Here is a 22,675-nt window from a genome sequence, read left to right as displayed (position 1 = left end):
TGTTACACTCATTATTGGTGTGGCATATTCCTCTGACACTCTCATTAATGCTCTTACACTCTCTTACTCCCCTTAAAAGACTGATCATAAAATATTCCTCTTACGCATTTCATAAAAGATTCCTTTGACGCATGTCATAAAAGATTCCTCTTACAAGGCATGACATGCAATATTTCTCTTACACATTCATTAAAGGCATGTCATAAAAGATTCCTCTCAGCCTCTCATCTAGGGCATGTGTTGCCTCTCCACAATAGAATTCGAATTGTCTCTCCTTAATGGCATGAGTTACTCTTCCCTAAATGGAAAATGTAACTTCTCCTTTATGTCAAGAATTCATTGCTCCCCCTATATATATGTGTCACATATCATCTCACTTCACTTACTTGTGCATTGTGAATTCGAACTTGAGAGAGAGTTGGAGAGACTTGAAGGAGATTGTGTGAGAGAGAGACTTGGAGAGTAAGAGCAAAACTTGGTGAGCCAAGGTTGATTATGTGTTTGCTTCAGTTACTGCTACCAGTGATCTTCATGCTACAACTTATTCAGATTTGGGTGAACTTTCTCATTCCCTTGATCTCTCATTGTACTTTGTATCTCAACTGAACTATTGATCTCTAATAGAAGAAGAATCTGGTTGGGTTTTCCCCTTGCGGGTTTTGCCTTGGTCAATGGACCTAAATTCTTTGTGTCTCATTGTGTTCTTGGCTGTCTTCTATTGTGCATATGGTTTATATGGTTTATGTTCTATCTACAATTTCTTAACTAATATTGCAGCATAAAGAAGTTTTGTGATAAGTGATTGTTACAACATAGAACATCAAAATTTCAATAATCTTCAATACGCAATCATCAATGGATGTAGTGAGATTTCCAAGAAACTTGAAACCCTTCTCCATAACCCTTGCTATAATGGCAATTGGAATATGATCTTTAGTCTCCCTCTTGAACCTTAGTTCTGATACCATGTTGGAAAATCAAGAGACTTAGGATTTATATAGATTTTCCTTAACTTGATAATTACTTGTGATGTGTGTTGGCCTTTTATTACTTTATTAGATCTTGTTCATCAAGCAATTACCAAAACAATGAAGATCATAGCAAGACAAAGTACACACAATATAGGCTCCAAGCCAGAGCAAAACTTAGAAAAATGCTCCTCTTGTTATAGAATCTGCTTTACAAAGAGACTTCCAAGACCCAAAGACCAAAGTACAAAGTTCTCCCAAACACCAAGTCAACCCCCTGCAAAGTCTTCTTCAAGGCAACTTCCAAACTTCGACCTATTGCAACTTCACCCCAAAAGTTCTATTGCTCCTTAGAATTTCAGCCTTGCAATTTCGGCCTCCTGCAACTGTAGCTTCACAAAAACCCTAACTTTGCACATGTGGACAGAGAGAGAGATTTAGTGCAAGAAACTTCACTTTCTTCCTTCCTTTTCTTGCCTTTCTTACTTTTTTTCTCCTTCGCTATTGCTGATCGAACTTGACTTGCATGAGTGTCTCAAATGAGGTCAAGCTCCTTGTATTTATAGCCTCCTTGAGGGGTCGAATAACCCTCCCTTTAGGCCGACTTATCCTTTTCTTGGGGCCAACTTGGTCTTGGAGAAATACATGGCTTTCTCTTGACAAAATGAATATTTTTCTTTGTTACAATAAGTCTAAATGGGACTATGACACATGACAAATATTATTCTTTATCCTAGAAAGACCTAGAAGACCTTTTTTTTTTTCCGAAGAAATAGAGCGCGTAATTTCCATTAATTTCAGAAAATTACATGTTGTTGATGCTGAAACGCATATGCAGTATTGTGGGTAAACCACTTACAATATCCAATACTTCAGGGAAGTATGCAAGAAAAGCCCACAGGGGGGCATCCAGAAACAGGGTATGTAAACCCCAACAGGAGTATACGCCTACCCAAAATAAGCTATTAAAAACAGTAAATAAACAATAGCTCAGAAACCGGGTATGTAAACCCCAACAGGAGTATACGCCTACCCAAAACAAGCTAATAAAAACAGTAAATAATCGAAAGCTCCAGAGGGATGTGCAGAATGATGCAACCAGAGGGAAGAGGCACGAAATGGAGGCCACACCCCCATCCCCTCAACTCTCCACCAAAAACCCGCAGACATCCACACATCTATCCAGTGAAGCCAGAAAAGAAACAACCAAATACAGCCATAGAAGAGCGGCACGTCAACACTCTCCAAAGCTGCAATGGTAGTAGCAGAGGACCAAAAAAAGAACCCAGCAACAGCAATGGAGCCCGAACAGGTCCCAATATGAGCTGAGGCGGGTCGGTTCGGGGGCAGAGGCGGCTAGGGCAGCCACCTCGCCCCCATGAAGGAAGTCAGGCCCGAAACCCCTGACCCCACTCTGCGGCGCAGCACAAAAGCTCAGAGGCCAAAACCCCTCGCTAAAACCGCCAAGTCGGAGGGGCTGTTGGTGCGCAGAGATGCCCAAAGAACCAGAGGTAAAAAACGCCTCCGCCGCTCAGCACACAACCCGAGTCACCGTAGAGGAAGTCTCACCGCAGGTCCACAAAACCTCCAAACCCGGATCCGCAGAGCCTTCCAGATGCAGCTAGTCCCGGCGTAGATCAGATGATGGTAGCCTGGAAGGCGACCAGATCCCCCACCCGCGGAAGGCCCTGCCGCCGCAGGCTCAGGCAGCAGCCAGAGCCAAAAAACCCTAGAATCGCCGCGCTCCGCCTCGCTCTTCTCCAGAAATAATATTCTGCTGAAGGACCATTAAGTCTATTAAGTTGTTGGCCCTCATCCCTAGAAGACCTAAAAGCACGAAGAACATGCTTTTGACTCAAACTTGAGTATGAAACCCATACCCCAAAATAAAAATATAATTTCTTCTTTTTTCTTTATAAGGAATGTACAATGTCATGATTACAAAATAGGTCATTATAAAGATCTAATCTATTTACAATTTCCAACATGCACAAGAGGCAAGCTGCTTAATTTATAAGAGAATGGAGAAGATCACAAGAATGGGTGAAGATCCCAATGAGAGAAAATGAGTTACGAGTGTGCAATCAACTGCCAAAAGAGGGCTGTGTAGAGCCTCCAGGTGGGTTGCGTATGCTTCAAGAGAGAGGACAAGTTGCAAGTGGGCTGCCAAGTGTGCAATGTACATCTCTCAAGGGGGCAGTGTACAACCCAAGAGGGAGCTGCGTATCTCCTTGAAGGGGCAGCATAGCACATGGAAAAGGAATGTGTAGCCAAGTGGAGGGGAACTCATACCAAAGTGGGAGTGAACTCCCACCTATTTGCCACCTCAACTCAGCCTTCCTCAAGACTTAACTCGGCCTGATTTAATGAAGCAACTCAACCCTCTAATGAAGGAGATAACTCACCCTCAAACTAGGTGAACTCGGCCTCCACTTGTGAGTTAACTCAACCCTCATTTGGCCTTTTGACTCAAACTCTCCAACTCGGGCTCAAACTGTCTCTTTTTGCTTAGTCACTCCACTTCAAGTGATTGGGACCCTCAGTTGACTACAAACATGTTTTTAATATGTTCCCAGTTATCTAATTTCCTGATTTTTCTTGTCTTTTTCTCGCTTTTATGAGAAAGTGATTTTTCATGAGGGACAAATAATATTTTTCACCCCAAAGTGAGTACTAGGATATCGTTGGTCTTTTCAGCATGAAAATTGAGTATTCACATGCCATACAAGTCTTCCTAGTGCCACTTTTTTTTATTACATAAAAAATTACTTAAAAAATCTCATTCTGCAGGAAATTTTTAATTATTAAATTTTTTTACTAGAACCTAATGCAATTCTGTGAGACTCAAGACAATGCCTAGCATGGTAATATACATTGACCCTAGACTTAGAAAACACACTTAAGACCCAGTTATTATTAAAACATGCTCCAACTTTGGAGGATATGAGTGAAAAACTCAATTAATTATTTATCGCTAAAATGCAGAAATAATTAATTAAGTGAAAAATATACTCTGGAGCACTTCCTTAGTAACCAGGTCCCAAGGGTCTAAGTCTTTTACATAAGTTTATTATGCTAGCGATATTTTTGGGGTTACGGAATTTGTATGAAGAAAGAAGATAGAAGGAGATAGAAGAATAGAGAGAAGAAGGGGAAAAAATTGCTCTGCTGGACTTCTGAATTTTAAAAAATTGACCGGCGCCTTGTCCATTGGGCAATCGAGTCCTCCTTATTCTGCTTAGTACAACTGAGAAGGTAACAGTTCCTACTAGTTCTAACAATTCCATTCTCTCTTTGTGCTCGTTAGAGACTCTGTCTTCTGTGCTGATATTCAGGGCTCTAAATTCTTCTCCATAGATGTAAGAAAATAATTTTGTCCATCTTCCATGCCTCCTTTTTGGTTATATCCTTTAATTCTGTTCTTTACTTGTCCTTATTGTAGCTCTTACTCTGCTAAAGTGTGCATACCAATAAAACTGTTACATTTCTGTTACATGTCTGTAGCATTTTCTTTCAAATGCTGGTGATTATGCACTTCATCAGTTTTATCAAGGTTACTACTCTCTTTCTTCTCAAGTTCTGAAGAATGCTAAAGAACTTCTCCAAGATCTGAGCCATCAAAATTATTCCCTTCTAAATTAGCCATCCAATGACTTCACTCATACCTAATTTGAGCTTCTAGCCTGTAAGTTATGGCTATATGCAGTCCTTTCCCCTCAGTGACATTTTGCCAAATGTATGTCCTGCAAGCTGCATTTCTACTCAATTTGCCATGGAGCAGAACTCTACAATCCAGAAATTACACGAATCATGTCTCTCTTTGCTTTATTATTAATCCAATTTTAGAATTTTAGCCATCATTCAAACAATTTCCACCTTAAGAATACTTCCACAATTACTCTCCATAAGGTATTTCGTCAATCACTTGACAGGAAAACTACAATTTCTTAGTATACTTCTGACTTCTGGCCCGTATAGTGTCTTATGGAGGAGGTTACTTTTGTGAATATGTAGAAGGAGATGAACGTGAATGTGTATGAATGGGAGTTTGTGCCATTCTTGCATCCCTGCACAAGCCACCTCTGCTTCCATTGGCAGGTAGCAGCTGGGCTCTGTTAGACTGTCCTCCACCTATTACTTGCATTGGTTGTGCATCTACCTCGAATTCCAGGACTTCCCTTCAACTATTACTTGCATATATTGTGCCCCAAGTTGCATGAAGCGCTGAAACGTTTCTGAGTTTCCGAAACACGTACGTTTAGAAACGTTGCCTCCCAAAAATGGAAACATCAGCCGAAACGTCGACTGAAACGTCATATGTGTTTATATATATAAAAAGAAATTTATGAATAAGTGAAAAACATATTATCTTGAAAGAAAAAAGGGAATAAGTGAAAAACATATTATCTATATTAACTCTCATTGATGATTACATGATGGTCGAGTTTCAGTTGAGTTTCGGCTGAGTTTCGGTGTTTTAGGTACCGGTACGTCCCGAAACGTCGGGTTCCTTGAAGTTTTGTGCAACATAGATTGTGCATCTACCTCGAGTTCCAGGACTGTCCTTCACCTATTACATGCATTGATTATGCCTCTACCTAGAGTTCCAGCAAAACCCTCTAGGCAGACTTTTCTGTCAAAGAAGGTTTGGTTTGATTCATGATGTGGATTAATTTCATTTCATGAGGAGAGGTTCCTTCCGCCCTTGGTTGTCAATCCCCTCCACCACAGAACTTCCAACGACCTAATGATGTTACAATTTGTAAAATTTACTTGTGTTGTTGATAAAATATTCACATTCACCTCCATCTGATTTCACCTTTAGCTCCTAACTTTTCCATATTTTTATGTTGAACGTTGCTGTCTTAGTTTATTGGCATGACATAGGTTAATTTCATTTACAAGAATAACTAGATAGTAATTTTAAGTTCAAACTTCGGAATGAAAAGATCAGAGAGTAACAAGACATCAGAGAGTAAAAAGACAGTAGAAAAAAGGTAATACTATAATGCTACATAAAACTAAAATAGAATATTAAATATTATATAATAGATGTAGACATGCATATAAATGAGATTTTGAAAATCCAAAAGTCGTTATTGATTATGTTTTGATTAAGTTATAACTAATTTTGTTTTTCAATTTTCAATTTGATACCCATTTAAAGGATCTAAAGGCCCAGCAGGTCTCATAGGATGTTATTAAACATATTTGATGTATAACATATTTAGACATGAACATAATGTACCAGATTTGTCAAATTCCAAAATTCATAGGTATGTATTTGGCATGGAGATTAGATTTATGAATTTCTAGCCTTATCATCCACATTAACAAGTGGAACTATTCTTCTTTTTGATGCATCTTTGTGAAGATATTTTAACTAGTTCTGCTTCTACAAGGATGAAACAAAAACAGATTCAAGGATAGACTAATTTTGACTTTGATCAAGAGTGGAAGCCACTGATGCTTCAGAATGTTGAAGTTTTTTGCTAACTACACATTTTAATCTTTCAAACTTTTACTAATTACATGTGGAGCTAAATAGAATGCTATAACAATTTAGTGGATCTCTCTGAAAAGCTTATCTTATATTCCCCTCTAGCTCATCATACTCTTTTGAGATTGATAATACTGATACTAATTCAAGACCCATCAATTGCTTTTCTCCATTGTTATAACCTCTCATGATGCCCTACTATAGTTGTCTGTTCATCTTTTCTCAATTATATAGTATCAATAGAAATGAATTTTGCTGGAAGATATTTAAAATTATGTTCAAGTTTTGGAAGGAAAATCCTATAATTCTAACCTTTAATTTTAAATTAATACGTTTTTTTCAAAATATATTTGCAGAGCTCAAGGAGGAATTTCACAGATGGGCCGAATAGCTATACAATCACTTTGTGCACCACAGTGTAGGCACTCCAATTTGGTAAGTGGAAGTCACTACTCACTTGTACCTACATAAAACTCTAGATACATGTTATGTAAGACATCAAATGGCTTTATTAAATTGTATTTGGTTCATTTGCAAATTGTTGTTTACGTTAGTAGGAATTTCATCTTTGTTGAAGAATCTAGGGCAGTTAGAATTGATGAGATTCTTCTAGCATGATAACTACTTGTGAGGTATTTTAATTTTTCTTCTTAGCACAATCTTCACTTGTTCTTATTAGAGTGTGTCTTCTTATATTCATCAAATAGTTACAAAAAACAAAGAGACAAGAACACAAGATGTTGGCTTTTTTCCATGGCCAAAACCTCTCCTTCTTGGAGAGGAAAACCCGCACAAAATTCTTCTTATAGAGTGCTAGAAGCTGGAGAGAGAGTCCGGAGGTCAGGAGGATCAATCTTCCAGACATCAGCAGATCAAATAGAAAGAGGGAAAGCAGTTCCGAGTTGTGGGGATGCAATACTGTGTAGGCTGACGCAGTGACTGCGCAAATGCAACAAAGAGCAACTCAACTTGAGCCAAGGTCAGTGTCGGATCGCTTGTGGGAGTGAGATCTTTCTCTCACTAGATTTATTGCCAGTCATTTCTTTGTATGGATTGCTAGATTTGAGCATCCATAGTCTTGTACTCAGATTTACTACTGCATAATCTGAAAACCCTCTGCTGTTGCACTGCTTTTCCCGAGTTGGGTTTTTCTGGGGACTTAGTCCAAAAATAATTATGTATTTGTGTATGTGTATTCTTCCAACATTATTTTTCTTCGCAGTATTTTATTTGTGAAGGCTGCAATGTACTAGTTTCAATATAGAAAGTAAAGTTGAGGCTGACCTTACCTTTCTTAAGGATATCACTCGTGATGACTCTCCTTTTGAGAACCTTGAGGAAGGTGATCCCATGAGCTCCTTGAAAGATGACATTGGAGACTATTTCCACATTGAAAAGGAGAAATGGGAAATTGTTGGGCCTCAATTTGATTGTGCTCCCATTTATGATACCAATAAAGAGGATGAGGCTGAGAGTAGTTTTCCCTTTCTCCCAGGCATTACTTGCGATGACATATCCATCGATACCCCTGGGAAGGAGAATTATTATTTTCCCTTACATGAAGAAAGACAATTGGAAATAATCGATTCTCCTTTTAAGGGAAACCCGACCATTGATGCTTATAATGAGGAAAGCGATAAGGCTCCTACCTACCTTCCTTATGATTTTGGGAGTGTATTCAAATCACTTGAGCCTCTGGAGTTGGATCTTCAGGATCTAGTTGAAATTTCACCTTCCCCTTTTTCCATTGTTCATCATCTTTAGTCTTCATCAAGTAATTCCCTCACCCCTTGCCATATGATTTCAAGTGAGCCCTTCCCCCTTTCGAGTATAGTGTCGGGGAAGAGCCCCTCATTGATTATACTTTACCTTCTTGGATGCACCCTCAGGGTTTTGATCACTCCATGACCTCGCCTCTCTGATGTGACCATCACATTGAGCAACCTATTTGTTGCACTCCTTTCTCTCACCCTTCGCTCTCCTCTCATCACAACCTTGTGACATCTTCAAAGCATGATATTACAAGCAATGATTGTGATAAGGAGTTCTTGAGAGTGATCTTTCATTCCATCATTGTGTACTTAGAGGGAAAGCCTCGCACTTCTAGATTGACCTATCCCCCTACTCGTAGGGCTTCCTTTTACATCAAATGGAGATCATGTTTTCCCACCTCCCACCTACTTCACCCTCCATGTGATTATGTCTGCATTCACTTTGAGTTTTGTTTCATGAGTAATCATACTGGCAGGCATATGTATAGTGATATCATGATATGTTGGTTGCACTGGCTTTATGATTACACTTAGTATTGCCCTTACTATATGCATGTTAGGATAGGATGCATTGCATGCTGATTTTTGCATTAAAACTAATGTCATATGATATTTCTCATGATAGATTAGCTACACTTAGATTTAAAAACTGCATTTGAAAGTTTATTTCTATGAGTCGATTTTATGGGTCTAATCCAAGAATGTGTGATCATGAGACGTCGCAAAAGCATGCTGCCCCATGCTTTTTTTTCTTTCTATTATATGTGTAGGTAACAGGTCTACGGTAACTGAGAGATTGCTGGAGTTCTCGTGACCTCTCGTTTGAGTAACTTTGTCCACTTCTTCGAGAGATCACGTTCCAGTTGGAGCTAGATGTTACCCACCATTTTGTGGGTGATATTCCTAGGAGAATTTTTTCTCCAAGATGGTCCTCAACCGGTAGCTAGCAACCCCTTGCAACCACCAACTAGCTCGTCGTGCCATTCACGACCACTTGAGCCAGCCATGTGGTCCCTCACCCATTTGTTATGATCATATGTTTGAAGGTGGGCCTCCCGAACCTAAAGGTATGCCTTGTCATTTGGTAATGGGAAACCCTGATTTTGGTTGCATAGTCCCGCTCCCTTATCCACATATATTACTCCCCTTCCATTTATTATAACCCCATTCATCATTTCCCCACCTGGGTCCACATTCCTCCACTGGGTCCACATAGGGTTAGCCTTCCCCTTCCCCTTGCCCATGCCTTGGGTCAGGCCTGGAATGATGCCTCGGAGGTTGATGCAACTGAAAAGAAAAGTAAAAGCATAATTGGCCACATTCAACATGAAAATGTACCACAAAATTCAAAAAAAGATGGTCGGGACAAACACATTTAGCACTTGGGCAAAAGCCAATACATGAGCTCTACCCCATCATCATGGCCATCACCTTGGTTCCTTGTAATATTCCTAATGGAATTATACAATGATAAACAAAGCAAACATAACCAAAAACACACAGAAAAATACTCAAGCATTAGAACACCATTTTAAAGCCAAAACTGCGTTGTTGAACCATTTTATTAATAAATAAGAGGGTACAATGAGGTGTTGGAAAAAGTGCACCTGGGCTTTCTCAAGGCAAGCTAGCTAAGCCCAAATGAATAATAAGAAGTCCCCCTCAAATATGCAGCTGCTCTATCTCCTGGCTCTGCGCTAAACAACCCAGAAATACGCTGCTGGGTGAATGGATTTGCTGCTAGGGCCCTCTCTGGTGCTTAGAAAATTATGGGAAATTAATCCTGACCTCTCCACCAATAACCCACAATAACCCATTAAGAAATTGGCCAATGCTTGACTTCGGAAATTCGGCCCTATTTCCCCTTGGTCCTCTAGCTGCTGGCTGAATTGGGACCCCTATTTGACCCCTCAAATCTGCCCAGAAAATTCTAGGAATTTGGGATTGTGATCCTTGCCCAAAACCCAGAAAGTGTTTCCCTTGGTTCCAACCTTCAAAAATTGACCCTTCACAGCTTGGCCTTCCTCCAATTTTGAATTCTGTTGCTATGACTAAACCTGTCAATCTCTGCTCTCCCAAATCCAACAATCCTCCTCAAATGCCCCCCCAAATGATCTCCTAGCACCCTAGTTTCAAACTCCCCCTGATAGTGCTGCCCCAAAGAGTCTCACTCCAATGACTGCATAGTGATGGAGGAGGTGACACAATCCTGCATGTGATGAAATGAGAGTTGCATGTAGGATGGCCCTCTCGTCTGTAGCTACCCTCTATACTCCTGAAAATCGACCCTCCTGCTGGTAGTGCGAAAAGGCAACGCGAAACTCCCTCCTTGGGTTGGCACTTGAAGTCCATCGGAGCAAGGGTTTAGATCTTCGCTCGAAGACACTCGTGCACTAAACAACACTGCAGGCTTGGCTTTAGCTCAAGCGTGCTATGTGAAAGACACAATTTCTGAATAGATGAATGAATAACCAAAATGAGTGCCTCTTGCTCTATTAAAAGAGCCTCTAAGATGCCCATGTGGGCCCAACTCAACTTTCCCCCACCAACTTCGCTCCAATGAGAGTGTGTTGACCATGTGGGCTGCATTTTTCTATGAGTGGCCCCCACGTACCTCAATTTTCTCCTCCATCCTCTAATGTTTGGGCTCACATTTGATCAAAAATACATGTGGGGCCTCTAAACCCACCCTTCCTAAATGCTAATGTGAATTAATTCAAAACTGGCCAACAATTGATATTTCCCTTAGCAATGTTGCTAAGTGGGAATATGATAGTCCTCCCCGCCAAAAATTGCTTGTTCTCAAGCAATGCCTAAATAAGCATCCTCTCTAGCTGCTGCTCTTCACTGTCATTGCAAAATGTGCCAGGGTCCCAAATGTGCCATTGAATCGTCCCTGACCTCTGCATTGTCCTGACATGAAAGAGTCCTTCAATACCAGGATCCCAATCCATCCTGTCCCGCCTGAAGGTCCCCGCGCTCCACTCACTATCCTGTCCAATATAAATACCAGAAGCCCCCCACATCATCGGTGACTCGCTAAAGCCCTGTTGTAGCGGCTACGACCACCCTCCAAAATTTTGCCTTAGCTTCGTTTTGGAGCCTCCCTACCAACTTTTCACAGCAGCTTGTATTGCTTCGTCAAGTTCACAAGCTTCAATGTTTTGCTTGCACAAAGGCAGTCTGTCGATCACAGCTTGATCCATTCCCCTCACAGGTTGTCCACCTGGACTTAGTCCAGCTGCAGGCTGAGCAGCTTCCCCAAGAAAATTGCGCATTTCTGGAGGGCAACCAACCTTTCCTCTAGAGATTGCGCAATCCTGCCTGGCAGCCTGCTGGGCTCCAAAATTGCGCAATCTTGCCAGTTAACACTCCCACCAGGAATTGCGCAATTTTCCCCAACAGGGCTGCTCAGCGCAAAATTTGCGCAAATCTGGGCAACAGTCAGCTGCTTTGCCTAGAAATTGCGCAAATCTCCTGGGTAGCCAACCCAACTCCCAACCCGAAATGCGCATTTTCTCCCAGCAGTCAAACAACCTCTTGCATGTGCAGTTGAGTTGACCGGTTCCCTCTGGGATCGAGCAAAACTGACTTGCATGCATGGGCTGCTTCTCCCAAGGCAGCATGCAAAGGCATCCCTTGTTTCAGGGATCTATTTTTAGCAGTTGGAGGTTACATGCAAGGATCAATTCAGAAACCTCCCACCAAGTGTCGCTTTCCCTAGATTTGTGGCATGCGCGTCACAACCTCAATGTTATCAAAACTCATCAATCGGACGCTGCAGAGCTCATCCCTCACATCAACCTTGCAGCTCTAACATCCCACATCACATCTAGGAGCTGTCGGCACATTCAGCTCAACTATTTTGGGGTAAGCCCGCTTTCCATGACTTGTGTTGCATTTCTGTCGCTTTTTATGTTTTCGCTTGTATGAGTACTGTTTGCTTGTTTTCTTTGAACACTTGCTGTCGTTTACATGTATATTAGCTTGTCTTAGCACTGTCTCAGTGTTTGTTGCTATCTCACTGCTGTCGCATGCATGAAACTGTTTTTCACGAATGGTTGCCGATTCGGCGACTTGCTTCACCCACATGCATGTTGATCTGTTTACTGAATCTTTCATTTATGTTTGCATGCACTACCAATCACTTCTACTTTCACTAAGTGTCACCATGCATCCACTGCCATATTTGCTTTCAGTTGCCTGTTGGCAAGTCAGACTAACCTTGGTCCGGACTCTGCTTTCACTGAGACAACATTGCGCAATCTAGGGAGGGAAGGCTCTGTCTTCCTCTCCAGAAATGCGTATTTCTGCCCAGGCACTGTCCTCCAGGACTGTTTTGCGCATTTCTGAGGGACAATGACTGCTGGCCCAAAAAATTGCGCAATGCAGTCACTGAGTCTGCAGCCATTGACAGCTGAGATTGCGTATTGTGCAATTCTAGCAATTAGCAGCTGGAATGGACTGTGCATTGCGCAGTTCCAACTGTCAGCCAATCTCCCAATAGCCCAAACTGTGCCTTTTGCAGTCTTGGCAGTTAGTCTCCCGACCTCTCGGCTGAAATTGCGCAACCTTCATGATCAGTCACATAGGTATGTTGAAAGTCAATTCTCAAGTTCATTTTGGTTTTCGACTGACAGATTGCTTGCCATGAGTGTTGCCATGTCTCTAGGTATTGCAGGTGTTCATCTGCCTCTTAGCAGTGTAGGTACAATGGTTTCCAAGAGGGTAGAGTCGAAGACACCGTTCAGAGCACACCTGGAGATGCAGTCGATCAAATGTCTATGAGCTTGCCTACTCACGAAGATATCAAGTTGTTCGTAGACAAGAACATCAAGATATCACAGCGAGCAACATCATGAACAACAACTGAAGGCAACATACCGAACACAACGAATGTAATGAATGCAGCGAATGCAGTGAACGCAACGAATGCAAGAGGAAGGTTGTTGACAACACAGAGGCAGAACAAAGTTGCAAGATCAAGCAGATCCACTGATGATGAAAGCAACTTTGGAGACTCAGGCTATGAGGTGACGATGCGACATGAATATCACGCGAAGACAGAGAATGGAACAAAGAAGGAGTTGCATGTGCTGAAGCAGCAACTCAAGGAAGAACATGAAGCTGCACAAACAGACGAATGAGTTGTAGCAGGAATAGGAACAACAGTGGGCACAACATGCACTCACGGATGAAACTGCGCTCGTACATGCTATAGATCCATCCCAACAGTTGACACGGAGCAGACATGGTGAGCAATGTTGTTGATTGCATGCAAGGGATTCAACAACATGCATGTCATTGTGCGCACGCATGCGATCCAACCCATTTAGCACACTCACCAAGGCGAAGACAAGAAGAAAGTCCAACTGGAGCTGAACATGTACTTCGGCAAGTTGATGCGCATGACCACCAGCACACACTTGAAAATCAACACAGACACTATGCATCAGTGTGTTGTCGGTTCAGCCATACCCAAGAAGACCATGCGCATGCTAGCAGACAAGTTGGATGAAGGAGTCGAACCAATGCACTAGTTGCAACGGAGGCAAGAGTTTGCTTCAGCAAGATGTCACCATGGGGTGCATGCACACCATCACGGACGACCAAGCTTGGCATCATCTCACCACCTTCACCATCACAAGCATGTCAAAGAGTTGGTTTCATCACAACGGACTAAGTGTCAGTGATGTCTTACATGGCTTGCTCAAGCCATTTTGTATCACATGGGAACATGTGCATTGTAATGTAACGTCATGTCAAGTGTAAGTCAAGATTCGATAGTTGGATGTAATAGTCAAAGAGTAGACGAAGGGTCATGAAGGTAGATGAACAGTCACAAAGGGGAATGTCAAGGGTCACCCCACCTTTTGCTATAAATAGAACCTCATAACTCATTGTAGAGGCTTTTGGTTAGCCAAGCTTCCGATAAGACTATCTTGGAGAGAGCTTGGACAGTATTGTAACGCGCCTTGGCTTCTCCACTGCACGGAGCTAGTACATCTCTTTGGAGGAGCAGGCGGATGTGGCTGTAACGTTCCACTGTTGGGGCTAGCGGGTTTACATGGATGTATTGTATGACTGGAACTTACACTTCTTTATATAATAAGAGCTAGCACGTTTTCATGCATATGTTGTTATTGTAGTTGGACTGTTCCGGTTGCTTTAGCGATGTATGTTGTTTAACTTACGTAGTTGTGTATGAACTGTTTTGTATGCAATTATATGAATCTTGTTGCAGATGTGTTGTTGGTTTAACCATCACTTTGGATTGCCGGCTAACTTGCTTTCCAGCTTGTGATGCATCTTCGCTCATGTGTTCCCTTCCCAGTTGAGTACTGTTACAGGTTGCCAAGGGGCGCACTCATCTCAACCCACCTGTGTTAGAACCTCTCATGCACCTTCCTTGACTCACTGCAACGGTCACACCCTTGCTACTGACAGAGTTATCTTACTTGCCTCTGTGCGACATCGCGGTCAAGGCATTGCTTTACGACCCACTGTTGGGACTCCTACACCAAACGGTCTGAGGTCTAATTGGGACTTCTTACTGGGGAGATCCCCTTGACATGTTGGCGGGTCCAACACCATCAACGAACCCAAAGGAAAATTTGAGTGACGTCCCCCTGTAGCAGCCAACTCATCCCTAATGGTCACTGAGTTGTCTAGTACTGTGATGCTTGGGTCCCATAAGCGCCGAAGTGTGCTTCGTACGACGCTTCGGGCGTCAGAAGTGTGGCGCTTCGGAGGAGGAAGCGTACGCTTCCAGAAAAGCGTTTAGAAAATCGTTTTTTTATTTTTTTTTATTTTTAGGTGAGTTTGCTTGTTGGGGGTGGGTCCACCTTGGCTTAGGGTGACAAATTAAGGCAAAAAAGAATATAAATATAGCAGATGCTCCCTCATGGTAATGTTAAATTCTTAAAGTAAAAGTGACATTCTCCTTTATTTTTCATTTTCATCCTTTTACTTAAATTTTTAACATTACCATGAAATGACTCGGGATGTTTGAGAGTGGTCCTAGCCTCATTGGACTTCATATGGAGAAAATAGAATTTCATATCTTATTCAAAATTCAGCAGACTTAATAGTTTTCAGGAATTCAGGATCAATGGGATTGTGGCATTTCATTAGATTATATCAAGTATGAAGGTATGCGATTAGCATTTAATCAAGAACACCAAGCCCTATATGTACCCTAGTGTTGGTGGTGTTAATTGTTGAACTCCTTTGTCATGCAGCATGCCCTTAGCAAAAAATTACCTTTCAATCAAGTCAAAATCATCGATCAAGCATGTTAAGCTTTTTTTACGATATTTGAAGTCTTGAATTAGGTAGTTTGATCAAAATTGGGCAATGTTGACTAATATCCCTAGACAATCGAGGTAGAGGCAAAGGCTAGACAAGAGGAGAAGAATCTAGATTCTAGATGGTTGATGCATCTAAATGGTTGATGCTCGAATAATTAATCATTAATGTACAAGGGATGTTATATCTATCTTGATTTATGCAAAAATATGCATGTTTTCATGTCTTCTACAACTAATTTGGTATTTGGGATGTTTGTTTTGAGTATAAATGCAAAAAAATATAAAATTATATATATATATATATATAGCAGACACTTCGCTTCCTAGATTTTTGGAAAATGACGCTTCCGCGTCCCTGCTTCCAAAAAATGTCCCCGATTCATGCAACATTGGTCGCTACACCACTTTGGCTCTAACAGACTGCCCATCGTGCGTACACTGTATTCTCCTCTCCTGGAACCCGATGGTGGAATATTGATAGAGGCGAGACATATCCTGCCTAGACATATCCATGATGCGAAAGCCTACCCATCCAATTCTAACTCCAAACCTGTGCAGCAACAGAGAAAGCTTGCCTCGCCATCCGAAGGAGGCCTTTGCGTACCCCCATGTGCCAACCCAGGAGTGAACTGGACCACTCTCTGCCATGACTCTGACCATCACGAGACAGAGTTATCTATTAATCAACTGAATCCCTGCATCTCGTAGTTGGACCTGCTGCAACATAACTCTGACAACTATAGGAATCCATCTGTGCCTAATCTCTAGTCCCTGCATGTGATCAATACATAGGCTCCATATATCATGGGCTAATCTGATGCATGTTAATCTGCCCTGTATCTGTCACTGTGTAGTACCGATGATTGCTGGAAACCACATGTGCCAAATAGTTACCCCCTGAATGCAACCAATAGATGGGTATCTGATACTCGTAATCGACTCATGGTATGTGGATCCCTCCTGTTCCCGCCAACCATCTCCACTGGGTTTTCCATCCGCCCTCTCGGTAATGTGCCACTACAGTGTATGGAGCCCAGACACATACTGGGAAACTACCTCAGCCGTACCCGGTATCCTTTGCTCATGCATGGTCCCGACATGCCTTGAGAAAAAAGTGACACATTTCTCCCTCGTGACCATCGCCCCAGAGGTAGGCTCAGTGATGAACGATATGCCATCCCTGTAGATGATCACCCCATCCCCCAACCTGTGGCTGTCAACTAGCGCACCGACCTAATGCCACTGCTGAGAAGTCTCTCCCCTAGTGCGTTGAGTGTCATCCAAATATCTCGGGTGAACTCCTCGCCCCCCTCTGCTCATGCCCAAAATGCCAAAGGACAACAGCGAAATCAACTGTGCCCGTAAGTGATGTAGAAGAGGGTCAGGCGTGTGAGTCCCCACGAATACCAACAAGTATCGCTCATCTGTGTCCCTGTCGACCCTGGGTGAACTACACCCAAAGGTATGCCCAGTTTTTCTGTCCATGGGCCTCCCTGGAGGCAACATTGCAAGACCCGACTGTGCAACACCATACGCCACCGCATACCACTAATCATCCCTGTACTCCTGGACATGCCACGGTACATGTGAAAATTTCTGAATCTACATATCAAAAATCCTATTGCAATCACTAGTTTACCATCTCTTACTTGTTTTTACATTCAACAAGTAATTTAATTATTTAAATAGCGGCGAAAACGCTATTGCAGACTACACATACATACATATCATAAACTGAAATGAAATGAGACAAATACACAAGGGACACCGTTATTTTTGGACAATCATCCCCAGAAAAACCCAATGCGGGAAAATCGGTGCAGCATATAGAGGGTTTGTATTATTAAGCAGATTTCTGAATACAACTAGGGTGCCAAATCCGGCACACCCAACAGAGAATAAACCCAACAGAAGTACCTCTATCCAGAGACAGATGAACAAACCCCACAGGTGACTACGCTGTTCCCAGTGCTAGGCAACGATGGCTGCTCCAAGCTCTGCGCTGGAACTGCGTCACCTCCTCTAGGAGCTACTTCACTGTGACACTGCGTCATTGAGACCCCTTAGCCTCCAATGCATCACTACGTTAGAGCTCTCCCTCTGCGTCACTGCGACACTGCGTCAGAGCTCTCCCTCTATGCTGTCTCTCTTGGTGCTTCTCTGCCTCTTTGCTATGTATTCTCGGCCTTCGACTGAAGTCCCTTCGCCGAACTGCCCCTCTCACTCCCCAGAAAAATCGAACTGACTGATCTCTCAAGTGTGTCTCCAATTGACCCTCAAGCCTCCTCTTATACTTTTCCTGTTGATGAATCAATGGTCAAGATTAAGTCCCTAATCAACAACTAAGATTAAAACAGACTTGATCCTCGTCAGTTAGAAGTTTCTCACCCATATTCTTATTAATACTCATTAATATTTTTATTTTCCTAACTTTAGACTTAGGAACTCATTAAAAATATTAATTGTTTTAATAACTCCTCATCCGGGTGGAATTTCTCCAAACGATTTATGGGTTTGGAGATCTCAGGTGTTCTAGCCCCTCCACAAAATTTCGGAGCTAGAGCACATCTGATGCTACCCAAAATCAACACTCCCTCTTGGCAAGGAATGTGCTCTAGTAACACTTCTCAACAAAAGTACTACACTGATCCATTGGATCGGTCCTTTGTGCTGCTGATGCTTGGCCTGATGCCCTTCATCCATTGCTTTGCTGCATCTTGTACTGCTGCGCATGACTCTGCCACTGTCACTGCTACATCTGTACTACAACTCCCTCTCAAAATGCTGCCTCATGCTGCCCATAGCACTGTAGCATTGCCACTGCTAACCGCTGCACTGCAACTCAGTTGCTGAGAAGTAAGCAACTGAAACTTCACCCAAAAACTAACATGTTGGTCAGTTTGGATGCCTCGTGATGTTGAAGCTACCTCTACTGCTATTCTGTGCTGACCCTTTGCTGCTGCAAACTGCTCCGTGCCTCTCGCACTGCTACAACATCCACTGCGCTGCCTTAGACTTTGTCACTCTAGCTCTGCCACTGTCGCTTCATCACACCTTGTTCCAATTGACACTCGTCATTTTGCTACTGTCGTTAAGGGCTTCCGTAGCCGTATGTGATCCAAGAGTTTGGGCACCTCAAGGATCCTGCTCGTTCAGGTAGTCCTCTTGACTAGAACTCCATGTCGCCCCACCTCTTCTCCAGAGGCGCATGAGCACTCATGGCACAATCGTCATCCTCGCCTTCCCTATCAGCTTTCGCTGGAGAAACCATCGAGTCAGAGGCCTCCTCCTTGCCCTTCTTTCGGGGGCACTGAGTGGCAAAATGCTCAAGTTCCCCACACTTGAAGCATTTGACCTTGAAAATATCCTTCTTCTTTCTCTTCTGCTGCCCTTGTTGTCCCGATGTGAGAGCTGCATCCTCCTCCTCCTCCTTCTTGACTCGGGCTCCTTTGCCGCTACTCCCTGCCTTGGTCAACCTCTTGATCTCTTTTTGTCGAAGAGTTGCCCACATCTCCTCCCAACTGGGGAGAGTCGCTCTGCCCAAGATACTTTGGACAAATGTCTCCCAGTCCTCGGTGAATGCATTTAGGGCAGTCCTGACCATGAACTTAGGATCTGGTGTAGATTCGACAGAAGTCAACTGGTCGCGAATCCCTTGCAACCCGAGGAGGAAGGGATCGATCTCCTCTCCCTTTTGCATTTGGTACTGTCTCAACTGATTTTCTGATAGCATCTTCCGTTGGATGGAAGTGCCCTAGTACAAGGTGGTCAACGTCTCCCACATCTCCCTTGCTGTGTCCTTCTCAGCAATGTGTGGTACTACATGATCTTTGACCCCGTCTAGGATCATGCACTTGGCCTTCGCCTGGGCCTCCTCGTACTTCTTTAACGGATCAGTGTCGACTGGAACAACAACTACCTTCAAGACATAGTCCTTGATGTGATTTTTGTCCAGGACTGCTAGGATCTTGGCCTTCCAGATGACAAAATTGGATGCTCCATCCAATCTGTCCTGATCCCTCAGTCCATTCACTGCCATCTCTGCTCAAAAAATTGGACTGGTTCTCTTCTCCCTATCCTGCTGCTGATTCAGCAAGACTTGGATTTGGATTTCTTTGGTGCTAGAAATCCTCTAAGGAACAAGCTCCTCTAGACTCCCTCCGAGTCCTGATTTCCTTCACAAAAATCCTCTAGCTAAATGTCGAATCACTCCTCTCGAATCCTCCTTTGCTGCTGCAACTCGGATCTAGATTGCTTTGGCTAGAAATCTGTCAAGGCAGTGACTCCCCCTACCTCGGCTCTGTCTCCACAAACATTGTTATGCACCAGCAGCAACAACGTCCCACCAACTCATCAGATCGAATTTGCTCCTCCAGCCCCGACAACTCACTGATTCAAACCTCTCAAGCACTGTACTGGCCCAGAGAGTTGACACAGTCACTGCGCAGGCTCCTCTTGGGTTCTGCGTCACCCTCTGCCGGCGCGAAATGCTAACGCATGCATTGCTTGAGCCTCTGTGTCACTCCTTCAGCTGCTCCTCTGCCTCTGAAACGATGCTGTCACTCGGGACAACTGCTTCTCTACAACAAATTCTTTGGATCTCCCGGTTGATGTCTTCAGTCTCCTATGATCTGCAATGCTCTGATACCATGTGAAAATTTCTAAATCTACACATCAGAAATCCTATTGCAATCACTGGTTTACCATCTCCTACTTGTTTTTACATTCAACAAGTTATTTAATTATTTAAATAGCGATGAAAACACTATTGCAGACTACACATACATACAGATCATGAACTAAAATGAAATGAGACAAATACACAAGGGACACCGTTATTTTTGGACAATCATCCCCGGAAAAACCCAATGCGGGAAAACTGGTGCAACATATAGAGGGTTTGTATTATTAAGCAGATTTCTGAATACAACTAGGGTGCCAAATCTGGCTCACCCAACAGAGAATAAACTCGACAGAAGTACCTCTATCCAGAGACAGATGAACAAACCCCACAGGTGACTGCGATGTTCCTAGTGTTGGGCAGTGATGGTTGCTCCAAGCTCTGCGTTGGAATTGCGTCACTGCGTCACTGAGACCCCTTAGCCTCCACTGTGTCACTGCGTCCAACCAACAGAGGGTTCAGAGAAGGAGCAGCGTGATACCTAGCAGGGGTGATGCAGGAACTGCGTAGGAGTGACGCAGTTCTGTGCAGAGGGTACGTAGAGGCTCCAGTTCAGCGTGATTAGACTCAGATTCTCCCAGTGTCAGGGTGGGATCATTTCACCATTCATTTTGTCCAGTTTCTCTCTGTATCGGATTGCTAGTTGAGCATCCAAGAATTTTTCTCAAATTTTCTCCTCCATAATAATAAAACCCTTAGATCTGCTGCACCGGTTTTACCGCATTGGGTTTTTCCAGGGACATTTGTCCAAAAATAACAGTGTCATTTCTATTGTATTTTCTTTCTTGCTCAGTCTCTTGTTTCCTCATAATATTTAATTATGTGAAGGCTGCAGTGTATATGTTTTGATATTTGACGTAGGAAACTGCAAAAAATTTGGTTGATTAATTTAGCAAATAGAAGAAACGTTATCAGCTGCTGCAGTAGGGATTCCGGTTGAGGAATTTTCATAGCAAGGGTGGGCTAATAACGCTGTAGACCTCGCCAGTGTGCCTTTGAAGCGAACTGTGCTGAAAACCCAACGCGTGGTCTCTATGCTGCCCCTCATCACTGGCTAGCCCAAAGGATAGCTGCACATCCTCCTCCATCACGGGATCGACATGAGTCTCCGACTGTTCCATAGACCACCTAATATGCACGATATGCTCACCAGTCAGCTGTAGGTGATTGTCGTCTGGCAACTCCGTCATAGATCTAGTTGCCCCTATACCTATTGGCTCCTCATCAACTGTGGAGATCTCTCCCGACACCTCATCAATGGATACCTCAATAACGGATGGCATCTCATCAATGGTTGTATGCTCAACTGTCTCCTTGTCAACCATGGCTCCTTGAACTGATCTCTTGTCTTCTTCCTTAATGTTCCTCATCATCCTTGCAAAATCCCACTGAATCTCCATTTGTTTGTGCATGCCCCTGTCAGGCGGAAAGAGTCGCTTGTGCGGACACAACCAACCTCCCTAGGAGCCTAAGACTCTCTAGTGACAAACAAGACAAACAAGAGCAATCCTTCTCTAAATATGCATTTACTATATAAGAAATCAAGTGTTTAGATCCTACCTGTAATCCAACGCTGTTGTAGCAGTCCAGCTCTTCTGATTCGGATGAGCTCCTCCTTCACTTTGAAACCTGCATACACTAACAATCAAACGATTAAATAGCGCTTGATAATCTCATAGAATAAAACATATTTAACACATAGACCAAGGAGTACATGAAACAACTCATAAATAACAAGTTATTGAGAAGAATGGACTCATTTGCATTAATAGGTAACAAAAGGAACAAATACAACCTGAGCCTTGGTGTTGTGCAAGTCCCTCCCAGGGTCCATCAAGAGTTCTCCTTTACTTTGACAAAGCTCACCCACTTCCAAATAGAACAAGCAAAGATGGCAATCTCTCCTCACAAGCTTCTAAATGGGAGTCCTAATTCCTGCAGCATTTACCCTTAGAAATGTATAGCTTTTAACCTCCCCTCCTTCTGGCCCAATGCCTGTATTTATAGTGCTCAAGAGGAAGTTAATCAGGTCCACCATCAATGGGATAATCCCCTCTTTGGATGGGATAGCTCCCTTATTGATGGGATAAGTTCCTCTTTGGTAGGAGTGCATGAACCATCTGGAGGCGCTCAATACACGTCGAACAACCTTCTAGAATGCTCTAGAAATGACCACAAGTGACTTTTGAAAGATGAAACTTGCGCATTTTAACCTTTACAGGGGGACGCACCTGCCCCTTTACATACAGAGCGTCCAAAGACGCAGCTTTTGTGAACATTGGGTGCGTCCCCGCAGGTAAGGTTGAGAGAACCTGCGTCCCCAGAGATAAATACATTTATAAAAGACTCTCTCTTTTGGAGTTTGACATGGAGAGCAGAGGCATAAGACTTGCCTAAGAGGATAGCATGACTGTTGATTGAGCCATACTAACTGTAAATAGTCA

General features: G+C 43.0%; 1 protein-coding gene across 2 annotated transcripts in view; it reads left to right on the top strand.

The window, feature by feature from the left end:
* The window catches only part of ELO1 (Paxneb protein-like protein), a 205,860-nt gene that overhangs the window by 116,292 nt on the left and 66,893 nt on the right, over positions 1–22,675 (top strand). For both annotated transcript variants that reach the window (XM_089385804.1, XM_089385805.1), the window contains one exon: positions 6,825–6,903. In XM_089385804.1, coding sequence (XP_089241930.1) covers positions 6,825–6,903 — 79 coding nt within the window. The remainder of the gene's footprint in view (positions 1–6,824; positions 6,904–22,675) is intronic.

Source organism: Pinus tabuliformis, chromosome Q (genome assembly GCF_031772625.1).
Source record: "Pinus tabuliformis cultivar Carrire ecotype Pingquan chromosome Q, CPIR1, whole genome shotgun sequence".
Taxonomy (NCBI): domain Eukaryota; kingdom Viridiplantae; phylum Streptophyta; class Pinopsida; order Pinales; family Pinaceae; genus Pinus; species Pinus tabuliformis.
This window is presented reverse-complemented; position numbering and strand designations above follow the sequence as displayed.